Below are 18,329 nucleotides of genomic sequence, written 5' to 3' on the forward strand. Positions count from 1 at the left end.
AATTTTGTAAAAAAAAATTAAATTCTTGAAAATCCGCGATTTTTTTTAAAATGTAAACAAAAAGAACATGTTCACAATTTAAATAGAAGATGGGCGCGAAGCGTCCTTAAAGCCTAGAAAGAAGGGCGCGAAGCGCCTTGAATTTCTAGTATTGTATATTATTCTGTTCAAATCTATGTTGAAACGATAACTAATATGCTTACAAATTATAATAATAAATACTCAATTAGATTACTTTGATGTTTATATTTCAAACTATTTCTTAAAAAGGCCCAATTTGACGCCATGCTAAAAATCTCCTATTGCTAAGGTCCATCAAAGCTGTTCCTAACCATGGGGCCAGGATTGCTTCAACCTCTATTTTTATACTAATCTTCAATTCCTTCAATAGCACATATTCGAGTCTTTTTTAAAGATTAAAAGGACTGAAAAACCCTTATCCCTGTCTTATTTGGGCCACCCTGCATAAATAATAAATAATATATGTATATATATATATATGTTTCCGTTTCAGAAAAGGTTTCGGAAACGGAGTTCCGGAATACATTTCTTCTCAGCTTTCTAGAACGTTTTCATCGTATTTATTCTTAAGAAAAAATACAATAGTTTTCAATTTGTCCAGAGCTTTTTTGCGAAAATTTTACATCCAAAGTGCAATTATTAAGTATTAATTTTCGTCAACTGTATACTGAAATAAGATACTGCTATAATGTTAAATTAGCTGTATATTTTAGCATCGGTGCTATAAAGTTTCAATTACTTCCAAACAAAATTTGGAACATATCTTGAAATTTTCTTTTTAGTTTGCTTTATTTTGATTTATTTATAAATCTGCTTTGCTTGCATCAAAACAAGCACACAATAAATTCATAAAATTACTTAGCTACTATTATTTTGGCACAAAGTTAAAAAAAAAGTTTTTAACTTAAATTTAAATTCAATAACTTTCTGTCCAAAAACTTTATAGCACTGATGCGAATTAAAATAGTATTAGCTGATTACATCACGGTTTGTAGTATTGAACTAACCTATTTTAACTTTATTAACGAAAACAATTACTTTAAATTATTTTTCACAAAATATGAAATATACGCAAAACTTAATTAATGTATGTTAAGTAAATTTGTAAATTAAATAACACTTGATCTCAAGAAAAAAGTTGTAATTTGTAATCAGAACTATATGTGTGCCTAGTATATTTAAGTATATGTTGAGTTACTAGTGTTTGTATAAAGGATTATTGAAGGTGGGGTATGTTAAGTATAATTTAGGCATACATTCCATACTTAACTTCTTACTTTATCATTTTCCATTCTTTACATTCCTTGTCTCTCATTGGTCAATTTTTGTCTGAATACCTCTCCCAACGGCTAATCTCTTCCTCGGATTGGCTACTGGCCAATTTCGTTGACCCGGTCCGCCCGCCTGTAATGGTAGAGCTACTAATAGCTGATTTTGCCAAACTTTTGTGTCGGACTGGGCCGGAGGGGTAAGTGGCCGGGAAGGTAAAGCCAAGGAACTGTAAATACGTCGGAACGAGCCAGACTGCGGAGCAAAGTGGCCGCGTGTCGGCAGCGTCCGGTCCGGGCCACAAACTCGCGGATTTTCACCCAATAGGGACGAGTGGCCAATTTTGAGTAGGATAGACGCGAAGTCACTAACTAGTATTGTGTTGAGGGGGAAATTGGTAGAATTAGTTGACTAGTGGTATTGAAATACGTATTAACGTATTATAGCTCCTCTAGCTAATACTCTAAGCTTGAGCTAAATACCCAACTAAGCCTCAGGGTCCACATTCCATCCCTACTTACAAGATTTATCCAGTGAAGAAAATTATATTTTTTCAAAATGTTGCAAACAGAAGAAAGAATTCAGACATTACAGCAAACTTCAACAATACCCAAAACTCCGTTTGCCATTCAGGAACTTTTAGGGCTCACAAACTCAGGAGAGCCAGAAATGGGAATGAAAGGGGGTTCTGGGGCGCAGGAGGTTGTGCCCCCATTTTCAGGGTACACCCCTCGCAGCTCTGGCATGCTGCATCCTTCAAGTATGGCTGATCAATTCTCTCTCTCTCAGGCATGCCATGCATTTTTTTCCGTTAAATGTTAAGTTATATAAAAAATTAAAAAATGTCTGAGAATTCATTCATCATTAACTAGAAATAACTAGACAATATTTTTTTCAATTAAAATTAACAAGCAAACACCAATTATTTGTGTTCTATATTTTAATTAGGTCTGAATCTGAACGTATAAGCTAATTAGTTCTAAACATTTAGTTTAATAAGGTCTAAACATTTAGTTTAACTAGACCTAAACATTAAGTTTAATTTGGTCTGAACATTTAGTTTAATTAGATCTAAATATTGAGGTTAACTAGGTCTAAACATTTGGTTTGATTAGGTCTAAACATTTAGTTTAATTAAGTCTAAACATATAGTTTAATTAGGTATAAACATTTAGTTTAATTAGGTGTAAACATTTATTTTAATTAGGTTTAAACATTTAGTTTAATTAGGTCTAAACATGAAGATAAATTAGGTCTAAACATTTAGTTTAATTAGGTCTAAGCATTTAGTTAAATTAGGTCTAAACATTTAGTTTAATTAGCTCTCAGCATTTAGTTTAGCTAGGTCTAAACATTAGTTTGATTAGGTCTAAACATTTAGATTTATTAGATTAAACATTTAGTTTAATTAGGTCTAAACATTAATATTAATTAGGTCTCAACATTTGGTTTGATTGGGTTTAAACATTTAGTTTAATTAAGTCTAAACATAAAGTTTAATTAGGTATAAACATTTAGTTTAATTAGGTGTAAACATTTAGTTTAATTAGTTCTAAACATTGAGGTTAATTAGGTCTAAATATTTGGTTTGATTAGGTTTAAACATTTAGTTTAATTAAGTCTAAACATATAGTTTAATTAGGTATAAACATTTAGTTTAATTAGATGCAAACATTTAGTTTAATTAGGTATAAACATTTAGTTTAATTAGATGCAAACATTTAGTTTAATTAGGTATAAACATTTATTTTAATTAGGTCTAAACATTTAGTTTAATTAGGTGTAAACATTTATTTTAATTAGGTTTAAACATTTAGTTTAATTAGGTATAACCATTTAGTTTAATTAGGTCTAAACATTAAGATAAATTAAGTCTAAACATTCAGTTAATTGGACTCAAACATCTAGTTTAATTAAGTCTAAACATTTTGTTTAATTAGCTCTCAGCATTTAGTTTAATTAGGTCTAAACGTTTAGTTTAATAAGGCCTAAATATCTAGTTTAATTAGCTAGGTCTAAACATTTAGTTTGATTAGGTGTAAACATTTAGATTAATTAGGTTAAACATTTAGTTTAATTAGGTCTAAACATTTAATTTAATTAGATCTCAACATTTAGTTCAATTAGGTCTAAACATTTAGTTTAATTAGGTCTAAACATTCAGTTTAATTAGGTCTGAACATTTAGTTAAATTAGGTCTGAACATTTAGTTCAATTAGGTATAATTATTCAGTTTAATTAAATATAAACAATTAGTTTAATTATGCCTAAACATTTAGTTTAATTAGGTCTGAACATTTAGTTAATTAGGTCTAAACATTAGGTTTAATTAGGTCTGAACATTTAGTTTAATTAGGTCTAAACATTTAGTTTAATTAGGTCTATACATTAGTTCAATTAGGTCTGAACATTTAGTTGAATTAGGTCTAAACATTCGGTTTAATTAGGTCTGAACATTTTGTTTAATTAGGCCTGAACATTTAGTTTAATTAGGTCTAAACATTTGGTTTAATTAGGTCTGAACATTTAGTTTAATTAGGTCTAAACATTTAGTTTAATTAGATTTAGTTAAATAAATAGAATAAAATAGAATAAAACTTTTTATGTTATTGTATTGGGTATCTTGCGTGTGAAAAGTTTTTGCCAGGTTTTTTACTTTTTATAGTTTGTTTTCGATCAAAATGAAATTTTTTTTTTCACACCGAACAAACTAGAAAAAATACAAATCCCGGCAAAAACTTGTTCACAATTAATAATACCCAATGATCCAATGACATACAATAAATATTGTGTGTCCAATGCAACCCGCTTACTTGAAATTTATTTTTTTGCCTTTAAGTTTTTATGTTTTAAAAAAAGCCAAACAAATGCCCGGCATGATACAGGCAGCATCTAGAATGTACTTCAACTCTCAGTTCTTCCCTGGGATGGGCGGTATGATGGGCGGGATGGCTGGGATGGGCGGAATGGCTGGTATGGGCGGAGTACCTGCCCAGAATCCGATGCATACGATGAACATGAATATGCTTTACATGGATTCCTTGCAGAGAGGAGGGGATGCCTGCTCCTCCGGTAAGTGTAAAAAAGTAAAAAATAAATAAAAAATTATCAAAAATTATAATTTTACAATTTATTAAATTTGCATGTAAACATTTTAAACGCGTGCTTAGTCTAAATGAAAATATCAAAGAAAAGAGTCGATATTATTTTTTTTGGCAACAACATTTTTTTTTATTTGAATGAAATTCTTCTGAACTTTACCATTCATGCTCAATTTGTGTTCAGTTTGCTTATAGCAGTAATAAAAATACAAATCAAAATTAAGGATTTTTTCGAAGAATAATTTGTTTTGTTAAAGTTAAGTTAGTGTTTGTAAATATTTCTTTAAATGTCTTTTTTAATTTCTAAGTCTAGTTTCTGCGACAACGAGAGGGTAGGAGAGGAGGTCGGGGTAAGAAGAGAGAAGAGAGGGTAGGAGAGGGAGGGCGGGGTAAAAAGAGAGAAGAGGGGGTAGGAGAGGGAGGAAGGTGGANAAAGGGGAAGGAGAGACAGGGTGAGGGGAAGGAGGACAGAATAAGGAGGAAGGGGGGAGGGGTAATTGTGGCATGACTACGGTATGAATAGTGAAGAAGGGAGGAAAGATTGATAATAGTAGAATAGAATTAAAGAATAGAAGGCGTTTCTCCGTAGTTATAAAATTTCAACATTTCCCATAATCAAGGAAATATTTAATTTTCAAAATAAATTTAATAATTTGAATATCGAGTATTTATAGATAATCGAAATAAAGATTTAATCGGTTCCCAAAATAATTTTTCTTAAAGGGAGTGTTCGCGAAAAATAAAAGGGGGTATAAGCATTATGCGATAAAAAAGCGCTTTTGATCGCTACTAATCTTACTTATATCTGTTGCGTCTATAGGGAGAAAAGTGTTTAAAACGACTCACACCGAAGAACGCAGCGTCCATACAAATTCGGAAAGATGCAACATTCAACTCGGATCGTAAACAAATCAATTTAATTCTAAACAAATCATTCAGATATAACAAACAGTAGTCATCGATTATTTTTCGACGCATTCGTATAAAGTTAATATTTCATAATATTTTTGATTTTTTTTTAAAAATAATTTTCGCTGGCGTTGGATTTTCGAACATTCCTGAAAAATATGAAAACGTAATTTTCATTATCAAAAATCCTCAAAACAATAAATGTTTACAAATGTAACTCTCAGATCATGAAAAATACAAAATATTATGAAATATCAACTATTTACGAATGCGTCGAAAAATATTCGATGACTATTGTTTGTAATATCTAAATGATTTGTTTGGAATTAAATTGATTTGTTAACGATCCGTGTTGAATGTTGCATCTTTCTCAATTTGTATGGACGCTGCGTTCTTCGGTGTGAGTTTTAACAATTTTCTCCTAATAGAGGCAGCAGATAGAAGTAAGATTAGTAGCGATCAAAAGCGCTATTTTTCGCATTAAGCCTTTACCCCCTTTCATTTTTCGCGAACACTCCCATTAAATATGTTTCCGATTCCCAATAAATCCGGCCCCAAGTCACTGTGATTTCAAGGTCTCACGCTCTCAAGCAAAAGTCTATGCGAATTTTGCCAAAAATGATTTGTTTGGAATTAAATTGATTTGTTTACGATCCGTGTTGAATGTTGCATCTTTCTCAATTTGTATGGACGCTGCGTTCTTCGGTGTGAGTTTTAATAATTTTCTCCTAATAAAGGCAGCAGATAGAAGTAAGATTAGTAGCGATCAAAGCGCTATTTTTCGCATTAAGCCTTTACCCCCTTTCATTTTTCGCGAATACTCCCTTTAAATATGTTTCCGATTCCCAATAAATCCGGCCCCAAGTCACTGTGATTTCAAGGTCTCACGCTCTCAAGCAAAAGTCTATGAGAATTTTGCCAATTACTTCTCAAAAACAAAGCTAACATCAAGTGCTTTATAGTGCTAAAATGTACATGTAAAGGTCTAAAGAAAAGCTGAGTTAGAGTGGTAAATCTAAGCCCAGAGCGTTGCAACACTTCAAAGTCGACCCTGTCTTAAAACTTGATTAGACTGTTTATAAGAGGCACATTAAGCAAACATAATCAAGTTTTGGGTAAAAATAAGAATATTTGATTCATCCTTTAGTTATTAAGTGTTTAAAGGGTACCATTGTGAATCACGCACGCCACACTTTTTTAAACTGGAGGGTCACTTGAAATTACGCCGACAGTCCCTTTAAACCTTTGAAAAATTAATATTTGAAACTACGGTATATGGTGTATTGTCAACTTTAATTGATATTTACGTTAACTACAATTTTATTTTATTGAATGAAATAGTTTAGTTAAATTACAGGGATATTACAGGAATATTGTGAATAAAATATTCAATAATATTATTAAGGTATTATCTGCAGTCCTTTATCTATATATATAGTTTATATACTTTGCTTGTCTTGGCGTTTGTCTGTTTATCTGTTCGTTTGTGTCCAATAAACGTCAAAACGGCTGAGCCGATATCAAATTTTGTGTGGGACATCACATGACCCCAGGGAATGTTTATGGATGCTCAAAACTACAAAAATGTGTGTCCAAATTTTTTTATATTAGTTAAATTTCAATAATGTGCCAAAAAATATTATTAACTCCGCGAACTTTTTCTGTTATTGTTTTTTTTATTGTACAAAGAGAAGATAGAAGATGGACGCGAAGCGCCCTAAAAGCCGAGTAATATATAATTTGACAGGCTACATAGATTGCAGAGACGATAAATTATATATTTTAAAAATAAAATATTTTTAGTTTTTATTAAATAGTCTAATAACACAAATATTTTTGTTCCTCATCATTTCTATAAAAACCATAAAAATAATAACATTTAAAACTAACAGAAGATCCTTTATTTAAAAGAGGAAATTTAGTGGGGTGAAAAATAATGTCAAATTGTAAAAATGTCTTATTTTTTAATAAATTTTAAATGTTTTTAATTTAANGGTACAGAGGGACCCATGAAGTACATGCACGGTACAGAGGGACCCATGAAGTACATGCACGGTACAGAGGGACCCATGAAGTACATGCACGGTACAGAGGGACCCATGAAGTACATGCACGGTACAGAGGGACCCATGAAGTACATGCACGGTACAGAGGGACCCATGAAGTACATGCACGGTACAGAGGGACCCATGAAGTACATGCACGGTACAGAGGGACCCATGAAGTACATGCACGGTACAGAGGGACCCATGAAGTACATGCACGGTACAGAGGGACCCATGAAGTACATGCACGGTACAGAGGGACCCATGAAGTACATGCAAGGTACAGAGGGACCCATAAAGTACATGCACAGTACAGAGGGACCCATGAAGTACATGCACAGTACAGAGGGACCCATGAAGTACATGCACAGTACAGAGGGACCCATGAAGTACATACACAGTACAGAGGGACCCATGAAGTACATGCACGGTACAGAGGGACCCATAAAGTACATGTTGAGCCTCTTATGCCCAATTCGATGCCCGTGGAAGAAAAAAATTAGATTTAGGGAGAAGAAAATTTGTTTTTAAGACTATTTACACTATTGGGTTCCCTCAAAAAATGTCATCCAATTCGGTCCAGCGGTTTTGCCAGCTACAGCTAATTTAATATATATATATTAAATATATATATGAGCGAATAGCTTTATTATTTAAATTAAATAAGCTTAGGCCTAAAACTGTAAAAAAACTACTCTAAACTTTTTTATTTTTTTTTTCTGAGTTTTCGTGCTCCAACTCATTTAATTTTCAATTTTGTCTTCATCAAGTTTTCAAGAAAATTAGATGTTTTTCTAGAGATGGGCATCGTTTTTGTAAACAAAGGAAATTTTCCTTAGATGGAATTTAAAGAATTTGAGCCGCCGCTCAAATTCTTTAAATTCGGTCATTAAACGAACAAAAAAATTCTTGAACAATGTTGTCGTTTAGAAAAAAAATAATGAACAAATGGAATTGTTCGTTCGGAGCATTTTAAAAGCGAGAGTTTTAAAATTTAAAATTGTTAACATTCGTTTGTGCTTTTTTAGTCTGACAGTTCTTAAACGATCAAGTTCATTCGAACAAATTTTATTGTTTAATAAAAGATATTTCTAATTGTTATATTTAAATTTTTTTTGGGAAACCCAACCTTACCCGGCCCTAAACGAACCGAATGTAAATTTTTAAATAAAAATAACGCGCCCATCTCTAGATGTAACATGACATATTTTTAGAAAAATACAAATATGCTGATTTCTAAATCAAGTAAAATATAGATTTGCATATTTTGATTGCTATGATATGAGGGGAGGGGGATACAGGGTGTACACTAGGTACAGGGTGTACACTAGGTACAGGGTGTACACTAGGTACAGGGTGTACACTAGGTACAGGGTGTACACTAGATACAGGGTGTACACCAGATACAGGGTGTACACTAGGTACAGGGTGTACACTAGGTACAGGGCGTACACTAGGTACAGGGTGTACACTAGGTACAGGGTGTACACTAGGTACAGGGTGTAAACTAGGTACAGGGTGTACACTAGGTACAGGGTGTACAACGTTTGAGTCACCCTGTAAATTTGCTATTGTTTTTAAAGGTTGAGACTAGACCTGGTAGTTGAGCTGAAAGTGCAGTATTGTAGAGGAATTTTTAGGGTTCATTTGAGGCCCAAGAGATGTTTTAACGATGCATAATTGTTCAGCAAGAACGCAAGTTCAATTTCCAAAAATAATCGGGAAAGATGATTTTGAGATTTGGTTTTTTAAACCATTCAAGAACGACGACGAAAAATGTAATAAAATTCTACAGTAAACTGATTAGTTGTTTAGGAACCTAGGTTGAGAAATAAAAATTAACACTCATCATCAAAAATCTTGTTCGGTTATTGGTTTCTGTCTCATTGCTCATAAATATTTTCCGTAGATTTCCTGGAATTTTTTATTGAAAAGACAATTTTTGAAGAAATCTGCGAACAAATTCATGAAGACTGATAAATGAATGATTTGATGAAATCTGCGAAGACATTTATGAAAAATGAGAAATTCAATATAATGATGATAAAGAAATAATTGATTCTAACATTGATTTATTCAAACATTTCTATTGTGAAATATGTACCTGAACATCTAGCTAGTTTACTGTAGAATTAAATAATTAAAAAATAATGATTCTCAAAATGTATTCTCCAAAATGGAGAATTTTAAAGATCGATTCTGCTCTCTTATATCAGCAGTTTTACACCGGAAAAAGGTCTCATTGGCATCAAATGAATCCTAAAAATTCGATAAAACTGAACTCTTAGCTCAACTACCATATCTAGCCGGTCTCTCCCTCTAAAAGTAAATGTTCACTATAAAAATTAACATTGAAAATACATAGAATAAGATATCATTCACATTTTAATTAATTGGTTCCGTTTTCAAATCTATTTGATATTTTCATAAATTTAAAAAAAGAAAGAAAAAGTTATCCATCAAGAATAAACAAAACTCAAAATTTGATTTCGTAAAAAAATGAATATTCACATTTTCAGAAGAGTATATTTTAATTACTTAACGTAAAAAATGTTAAAATAGAAAGAGATGGATTAAAAAAAGGAAAAAAGAATTTTTTATCGAAAACGCAAGGTTTGAAAATTAATATGGACTGGTACAGTGCTACAAAAAGTAGACTTTTAGAAATGTATATATTAAGGTCAATCCCAAGGCCAATTAAAATTCCACCCGGTCTTGAATATTGGTTCATAATTTTCATAGTTGTCTGAACAATAATAAATTACTTAATCAATATATTATTAAAATACTGCTGACAAAGATGTTAACGTTATCACGCAGAAACCAAATAGTATTTTACCAATTACTCCTTTTAATCTTAACTTAAGCTAGAAACAAGCAGTTTGCAGTTTAAGAATGTATATATATACCTACTTAAAAAAGGATAATTCAGTTGGTGATATATAGCTGAAGCTAAAGCCATTGCGATGCATTAAAGTCTATGCTGATAAATAACTTTTATAGTTGGCTAAATCTTCTATATAATAAAGCTCTTCGCTCATGTATAATACATATATATTTATATGTTAGCTTAAAGCTGGCCAAACGGCTGACCGGAATGGACTAACATTTTTGAGGTAACCCATGGGTGCCCGGGGAGTAACAAAATAAATAACAGAGCTGAGTTCCATGTTTTTTGATTTCCAATTTATTTTTGTATAAATTTGTGTTCTTGGTTTAAATAAAGAAAATATATCTTTCTTAATATCTTACATATATATCTTTCTCAACAACTCACATATCTATCTTTCTCAATATCTAATATATATATGTACCTTTCTCAATATCTCACATCTATATCTTTCTTAATATCTCACATACAAAGCTTTCTCAAAATCTTACATATATATATATTTTATTATATCTCACATATATATCTATCTCAATATCTCACATACATTTCTTTCTCAATATCTCACATATATATCTTTTTCAATATCTCACATATACATCTTTCTCAATATCTCACATGTACATCTTTCTTAAAATCTCACATATATATCTTTCTCATTATTTCACATATATATCTTTTTTTAATATCTCATAAATATATCTTTCTCAATATCTCATATATTTATCTCTCTGAATATCTTACATATATACATATCTTTCTTAATATCTCACATATATATCTTTCTCAATATCTCGTATATACATATATCTGTTTTAAAATCTCATATATAAATATTTCTTAATATCTCGTATATATATCTGTTTTAATATCTCATATATAAATATTTCTTAATATCTCACATATATATCTTTCTCAATATCTCGTATATATATATGTTTTAATATCTCATATATAAATATTTCTTAATATCTCACATATGTATCTTTCTCAATATCTCGTATATATATCTGTTTTAATATCTCATGTATAAATATTTCTTNGGGGGGCACAGAATGAAATAAATGCTCGTTCAACGGGGACTTTTGGGGGGAGTGTAAGAGGGGTGAGACATTGCAAGTTCGAGAAAATAGAATATTTTTGAGATCTTTTCCAGCAGATATGACTTGAATTTCATGAATAACTCCATGTTTTAATGGTTAAATAGTTCAAATTATGAATTATATGAGAGATTTTGTTAATGAAAAAATAATAAATCGGTTAATTTTTCCCATGCAGTGTACACATATCATCATTTTTATCATCAGAAAATGTATTCCGACCAAAAATAATTGATTTTTGCAACAAATGTTCAAAACCAGACGAATAAATGTTCTCTAAATGTTTAATCTAATTTCCACTTTTGCTAAAACCAATTCCCCGTTCCCTAAACACCATTTTGTCCATTTTGAACAAATTTGTCGGCGCTCCCATTAGCCCGGTCCACTGTGCCGCTGAGATGCCGCCATTTTCTCGCCGCCATTTTGTTTCCGCCATATCTGGAGGATTTATCGCTTAAACTAGGGAGCTGGATTATTTAATTAAGCGGGGAATTATCCTTTTTCACATTAAAGCTGTAATTTAGTAAGAAGGAAATTAATTTTCAAGAAACAGGATTTAGACAAATAAAATTAAGGGAAAGTGCATGAACGATGTCAAATGATTTTTTTTTTTATCAATTTTTGAATTATTATTAAATCGGATCAGTTTTCAAAGCGAATTGATTAAAAATAAATGATAATAACTATAATATCTCACATTTTACTTTATAAATGGTATACGGGGACTTGTTAAAATCTTGAAATACTCTTAAATAAAAAATATTTTTGATTATTGAATATTGATGCAACAGTAAAAAGAGAAAGGCACAAATTGTTTGGAATTGTCAAACTACTTTTTGAAACGCTAAAGCTAAAAAGAAAAACTTTAAAGTTTTGAAATTCACATGTTTACAAAAGTTTACTTAAGTTATTGAGGTAACATCAAAGCCCAAGGCGTTGCGACACTTTAAAGTCGACCCATTCTTAAAAGTTGATGAGACTTTTTATAGGCAGGCTGAATCTAGGTGCAGTAGAGAACCGAGCAAAAATAGTTTGGAATTGTTCAAACTACTTTCTGAAATGCTAAAGCTAAAACGAAAAGCTTTAAAGTTTTAAAATTTACATGTTATAGGGCCAAAAAAAAGAATACGTAAGTAAGCTTTGAAGTACGTATATAGACCCGGTCTTAACAACAGATGCAACTTTTCATAGCAGTCTGGTTCTATGTAGAAGATTTAGCTGATAAAAAACATTCGCCATTATGCAAAAATTAGTTATTATGTTTTTAAAACTTATTTAAATAAACCAATAAACTATAGTTTCAGTAGAAGTAAATAATTCCATTTACTGATAGCGCCTATAGAAGGATTCATAACTCTGATTGGATAATGAGATAGATAGAAAGATAGATGTTACCGCCATACTATTTCTATTGGTTCAGAATAAACAATAAACACATGACTAAACCCTGATTGGATCAGGCGCTAATGGACTCGGCATACAGGAGTGAATTAAGCAATTTCTAATTCTAGATCTTGAGAAATCCCCCCTGTGTGGTGGGGTCCTGGGGAAAAAGAAGAAAAAGAAGAGACGACATAGAACTATATTTACTTCTTATCAGTTAGAGGTAACAACATGCATTTTTCAGCTACGCCATATTTTTATTTTCATTTAATCATAAAACCATAGAGGTAACAGCATGTATTTTTCATCTCAGTCATAATTTTTTATTCGCGTTTAATCATAAAGTTTCAGATTTCGCATAATTATCTGTTTTCATTGCTGATTCATGAAAAAAAGGTTTGAATTAAATTTTCTTTTGGATGCACCATTTCTTATATTGCTAAATAGCATGCAACGTAACGATAAAATGTTTTAGGACACAAACAAACAGAAACACATAAAGATAAGAATTTAATTTACGAGATAAAAGATTTAATTTGGACTTTTGCCTCGAATATAGAAAAAGAGAAAATCTAAAGAAAGAATCAAAGATAATATAAGTTTTCAGTCGTCTTTGAAACATCTCATCCTTTTAGATTTACCCTGTATATAATTGCAAAATTTTGGGGGAAAATTGATTTTAATTAAGTAAAATTAGCTTTACCTTGAATTTCTTTAATTTGTTAAGGAGCTTGAAAAGGCATTTAAAGATGCGCATTATCCTGATGTTTATGCTCGGGAGATGCTCAGCTTAAAGACTGATCTACCAGAGGACCGGATACAGGTTAATAATATATGTTATATCCCTAGTATACTACTTTATTGTCCCAGGTGAGCACTTCGTTTCAATTATTTTAAGAGAAATATCCCTTGAAATCAGGGGATTATTTAAAAGTGTCCACATTGGATACCGAGATTTAGCGTTCAAAATTAACAAAACCCACACAAAAATTCCGTTCTAAGAACATTTTTAAATATGTAACAGTTCTATTAGTTTAAAATTTTCCATATACTTTGCCACATATCTAATTAGACAATTATACGATAATTAGTCCGTACACTGTACAAAATTTAATTTAAAAATAATTTTATCGTTCAATCGAATGCAAATATTTGGATTTATTTCTATTAAACAATTTAGTGTTTCATTCTAAAACTAAAATACAAATTTAGCCAGCTAGAAGACTGTTTTTTCACAAAAAATTTCGTGGATTTTCAAAATTTTAAAAAATTTAATGAAGATCGAATTTTGATGGAGACAAATATTTAAAACTTTGATCATTCATAAATCTTCCCTGGGGTCCCTAAATATCCCACAAAAAATTTGGGCCCGATCGGTTTAGACGTTTTGACGTTTTTTGTATACAAACAAACAGACAAACAATCAGACAGACAAGCCAAATTTATATATAGATATATATATATAAATATATTGTTTGCCGATAGAAAATGGTAAAAATTCTGGTTTAATATTAACCCTTTATTATATCTCTGTAATCAAATTATTATATCCATAACATTAATATACATATGCTTGATGTTTATATATTTATTTATATATATATATATATATATATATATATTTATATTTAAGTAAAACAGTATTCAACACATGATTTGAGTTTTTATTGTATAAACATTATGTTTCATGCATTCTTCATGCAGGATACTAATTTGGAGATTTCTTTAAATAACATATATACAGCTTCAAAGTAAAATATTTTAATATATTTCAGGATCTCACTATGATATATATATCTAGTCTAGATAATTGTAGTTTGCTTGTCTAGCTGTGTGTTTGATTTTCTGTTTGTATCCAATAAACGTCAAAACGTTTGAACCGACCGGGACCTCACATTACCCCAGGGAAGGTTTATGGATGCTTAAAATTACTCAAATTTGAGTCTAACAGTTTTGATTTGGTAAAATTTCGAAAATGCGCGAAAAAATATCATTCAATCCAAAAACTTTTTTTGATTTTATTATATATTGTACAAAAAGATGAAGAGTTTATTTTGGTACTAGAAAATCTATATATAAATTTGGCTTGTCTGTTTGTTTGTCTGTTTGTTTGTATCCAATAAACGTCAAAACGGCTGAACCGATCTGGCCCAAATTTTTTGTGGGACCTCACGTGACCCTAGGGAAGGTTTATGAATGATCAAAGTTTTAAATATTTCTGTTTAAAAGTTTTTTATTTTGAAAAATTTTGAAAATGCGCAAAAAAATATTATGAAATCCGCAAACTTTTTTGTTTTTGTTTTATACTGTACAAAGAGAAAGCCTAGAAAGAAGGGCACAAAGCGCCCTGAATTTCTAGTATTTTTAAATGGTAAAAATCCAAAAATTATTTTTTAAGAGGTATTAAATTAAAATGATACCCTTCAGCCCCTTATACATTAAGGGAAGAAAATATTGTCGGTGTTTTTTTTGTCTTGAAAAGATATGAATTCTTTTATTTCCTATTTTGTTCCTTCTGCAAAAATCCGAAAAGTAAAAACTGTGAAAGTTTTCAATGGTAATATCTTAAAAACAAGGATAACACATTCATTTTTTTTCACAGACTAAAAGTTTATAAAGGGTACCGTTGTGATTCGTAAATTTCCATCTTTTATGCTCAGTTCTAAGGTACAGGGTGTCCCAATAAACATGGGAATTAAGTGACGACTTTTATATCGTTTTTCTTCCGTAATGTATTATCACGTGAACATAATTTTAGTAGTATTTAAGTTCAAACAGTTAGTAATTTTAACAGCTAGTCTTGGGAATTCCAAAATGAGGTTTGCCATTTCTGCACTTTCAAAATTGACGGAGATATTAAGAAATCTGACCAGATTGTGATTTATTAAAAACTCAGCAAAACTGTTCAAATGTTAAGTATTTCCGTCAATTTAAAAGAAACAAAGAAAGCAGACAACATTTTATAAAGCACATAAGACGTACACTATTTATTTCGATACACTTTATGTAATTTATTAACTTTTAGAAATCGAAGACGATTTTCAAGGCGTCTCTTAATTCCCATGTTTATGGGGACACCGTAGTGGGGTCATTATATTTGTAATGTATGTCGTGAACGTACTGCCAAATAAACTTACTTCCTTAGAACGGAACTTTTTCTTGCCTTGCATAATAATGTTGACTACTGTATTTCATGAAGTATATCGTGTACTGCATGTAATCATATTCTTAGCCAAAGAACTATAGTGTTATTTCAGAGGTGTACGAATTTTAAATAATGCAGTGTACTGTCTCTGGACTGTAAAGTAAATACAAGACGGATGTTACAACCTGACATGGGATCCATCTTTCACATAATAAATCAATGAAATATTCTGGTCATAGGAAACTATTATATGAATTATCAAAATTATTAAAATTGAATGCTTTTGTCCGCCTCGGATACTAAACAAACACTGATGCATCTATTCTTGTTTACAACCACAGCCCAGAGAGAACTGGTTTCAATATGTACGCAGAGTATGCGCTACAGAAATGAACTTTCCTTGCCTTATTACCTTGTTTTGAACTTCCTTAAATCAGAAAGTCTGACAAGTATGTTTTGTTTTGGCTTGTGGAAATACAGTTTTGATTATTGATAACATTAATAAATGCTTATTTACGGGTAAAATTACGAAGACAGTCCCTTTATTTAAACTTGATATATCTATAGGTCTGTCCCTTTATTTAAACTTGATATATCTATAGGTCTGTCCCTTTATTTAAACTTGAAATATCTATAGGTCTGTCCCTTTATTTAAACTTGATATATCTATAGGTCTGTCCCTTTATTTAAACTTGATATATCTAAAGGTCTGTCCCTTTATTTAAACTTGATATATCTATAGGTCTGTCCCTTTATTTAAACTTGATATATCTATAGGTCTGTCCCTTTATTTAAACTTGATATATCTATAGGTCTGTCCCTTTATTTAAACTTGATATATCTATAGGTCTGGTTCCAAAACCGTCGAGCTAAGGAGCGTAAAACATCTAAGACGTGGGGACGGGGGAGTATAATGGCTGAGTATGGACTCTACGGAGCAATGGTTCGACACTCTCTTCCTCTACCGGATACTATTCTTAAATCAGCAGAAGTAGATGAATGCGTAGCACCCTGGTTACTAGGTAGACCATTCATTCATTCATTTATTCATCCTTTCATTCATTCATTCATTAATCCCTTCATCCTTTCATCCTTTCATCCTTTCATTCTTTCATCCTTTCATCCTTACATCCTTACATCCTTTCATCCTTTCATCCTTTTATCCTTTCATCCTTTCATCCTTTCATTTATTCATTTATTCATTTATTCATTTATTCATCCTTTCATCCTTTCATCCTTTCATCCTTTAAAGTGTTAAAATTTTGACAATTTCCTTCTTTTTTTCGAAAGCATAAATCCACAAGTCACTTAAATAAAAATGCACGATTGAAACTAATTAAATTTTAAGCTAGAAAAACAAAGATATATCATTCTTCATCTTTGACCAGATATTTCAGTTTAACATCTTAAACAGAGGTTGTTGTGGAAGGAACACAATAATCAAATTAAACTTACATTTTTCTAACGTTTATATAATATTATTTTTGTTGATTCAGTACAAACCAGCCCCTCCCCTTTCCTTGTCTCTCCACACACCCTTCCACCCTCCTCTNCATTAAACTGCAGTAGTTATACCGTATACTATGTATATATATATACATGTTATCGTATTGCATTAAACTGCAGTAGTTATACTGTATACTATGTATATATATATACATGTTATCGTATTGCATTAAACTGCAGTAGTTATACTGTATACTATGTATATATATATACATGTTATCGTATTGCATTAAACTACAGTAGTTATACTGTATGCTATGTATATATATACATATTATCGTATTGCATTAAACTGCAGTAGTTATACTGTATACTATGTATATATATACACATGTTATCGTATTGCATTAAACTACAGTAGTTAATAGTTATACTGTATGCTATGTATATATATACACATGTTATCGTATTGCAATAAACTGCAGTTGTTATACTGTATGCTATGTATATATATACATGTTATCGTATTGCATTAAACTGCAGTAGTTATACTGTATACTATGTACTGTGAACAGGTTTCACTCTCTGCCTTATCATTTTAAAAGCCCTTAAAAAAGCACTTTATTCAATGCGTAAGATTTAATTTAACCTAGAAATCGTCATATTTTGAGAGTTTTAGGTCGTCTATACAGTCTCATTCTTTGTGGGTTACCTTGTATATACAGATGTTGGATGGTTGTGTCCAACCTAGAAACTTTTCATCTTATATCTGTATATGTACGTGTGTACGTATTTAACTATAAATAAATATATCTAACTATCTATCTATCTATCTATATAAAGATACATATTTTCAAATATCACTCTACATCTGTCTGACTGTCAAATTTTCAAGATAATTTGATTTTCTTCCGAATCTTTTCATAATTCTATCTCCTCGGACTCATTTTATATATTTATCTATTTCTCAATCTTTTCGCAAAGAAAGGAGGAGGGGGCCAGGGGATCCTTTCATTCTTT

At 30.9% G+C, this 18,329-nt stretch overlaps 1 protein-coding gene across 1 annotated transcript in view; it reads left to right on the forward strand.

Annotated features, from left to right (window-relative positions):
- The first annotated feature begins 1,629 nt into the window (after positions 1 to 1,629).
- The window catches only part of LOC111711734 (visual system homeobox 2), an 18,105-nt gene continuing 1,405 nt past the window's right edge, over positions 1,630 to 18,329 (forward strand). The window contains exons 1-5 of the mRNA XM_023486159.1: positions 1,630 to 2,079; positions 4,176 to 4,362; positions 12,847 to 12,941; positions 13,446 to 13,541; positions 16,711 to 16,885. Coding sequence (XP_023341927.1) covers positions 1,849 to 2,079; positions 4,176 to 4,362; positions 12,847 to 12,941; positions 13,446 to 13,541; positions 16,711 to 16,885 — 784 coding nt within the window. The 5' untranslated portion in view covers positions 1,630 to 1,848. The remainder of the gene's footprint in view (positions 2,080 to 4,175; positions 4,363 to 12,846; positions 12,942 to 13,445; positions 13,542 to 16,710; positions 16,886 to 18,329) is intronic.

The sequence above is a fragment of the Eurytemora carolleeae genome, unplaced genomic scaffold (assembly GCF_000591075.1).
Source record: "Eurytemora carolleeae unplaced genomic scaffold, Eaff_2.0 scaffold870, whole genome shotgun sequence".
NCBI classification, from domain to species: domain Eukaryota; kingdom Metazoa; phylum Arthropoda; class Copepoda; order Calanoida; family Temoridae; genus Eurytemora; species Eurytemora carolleeae.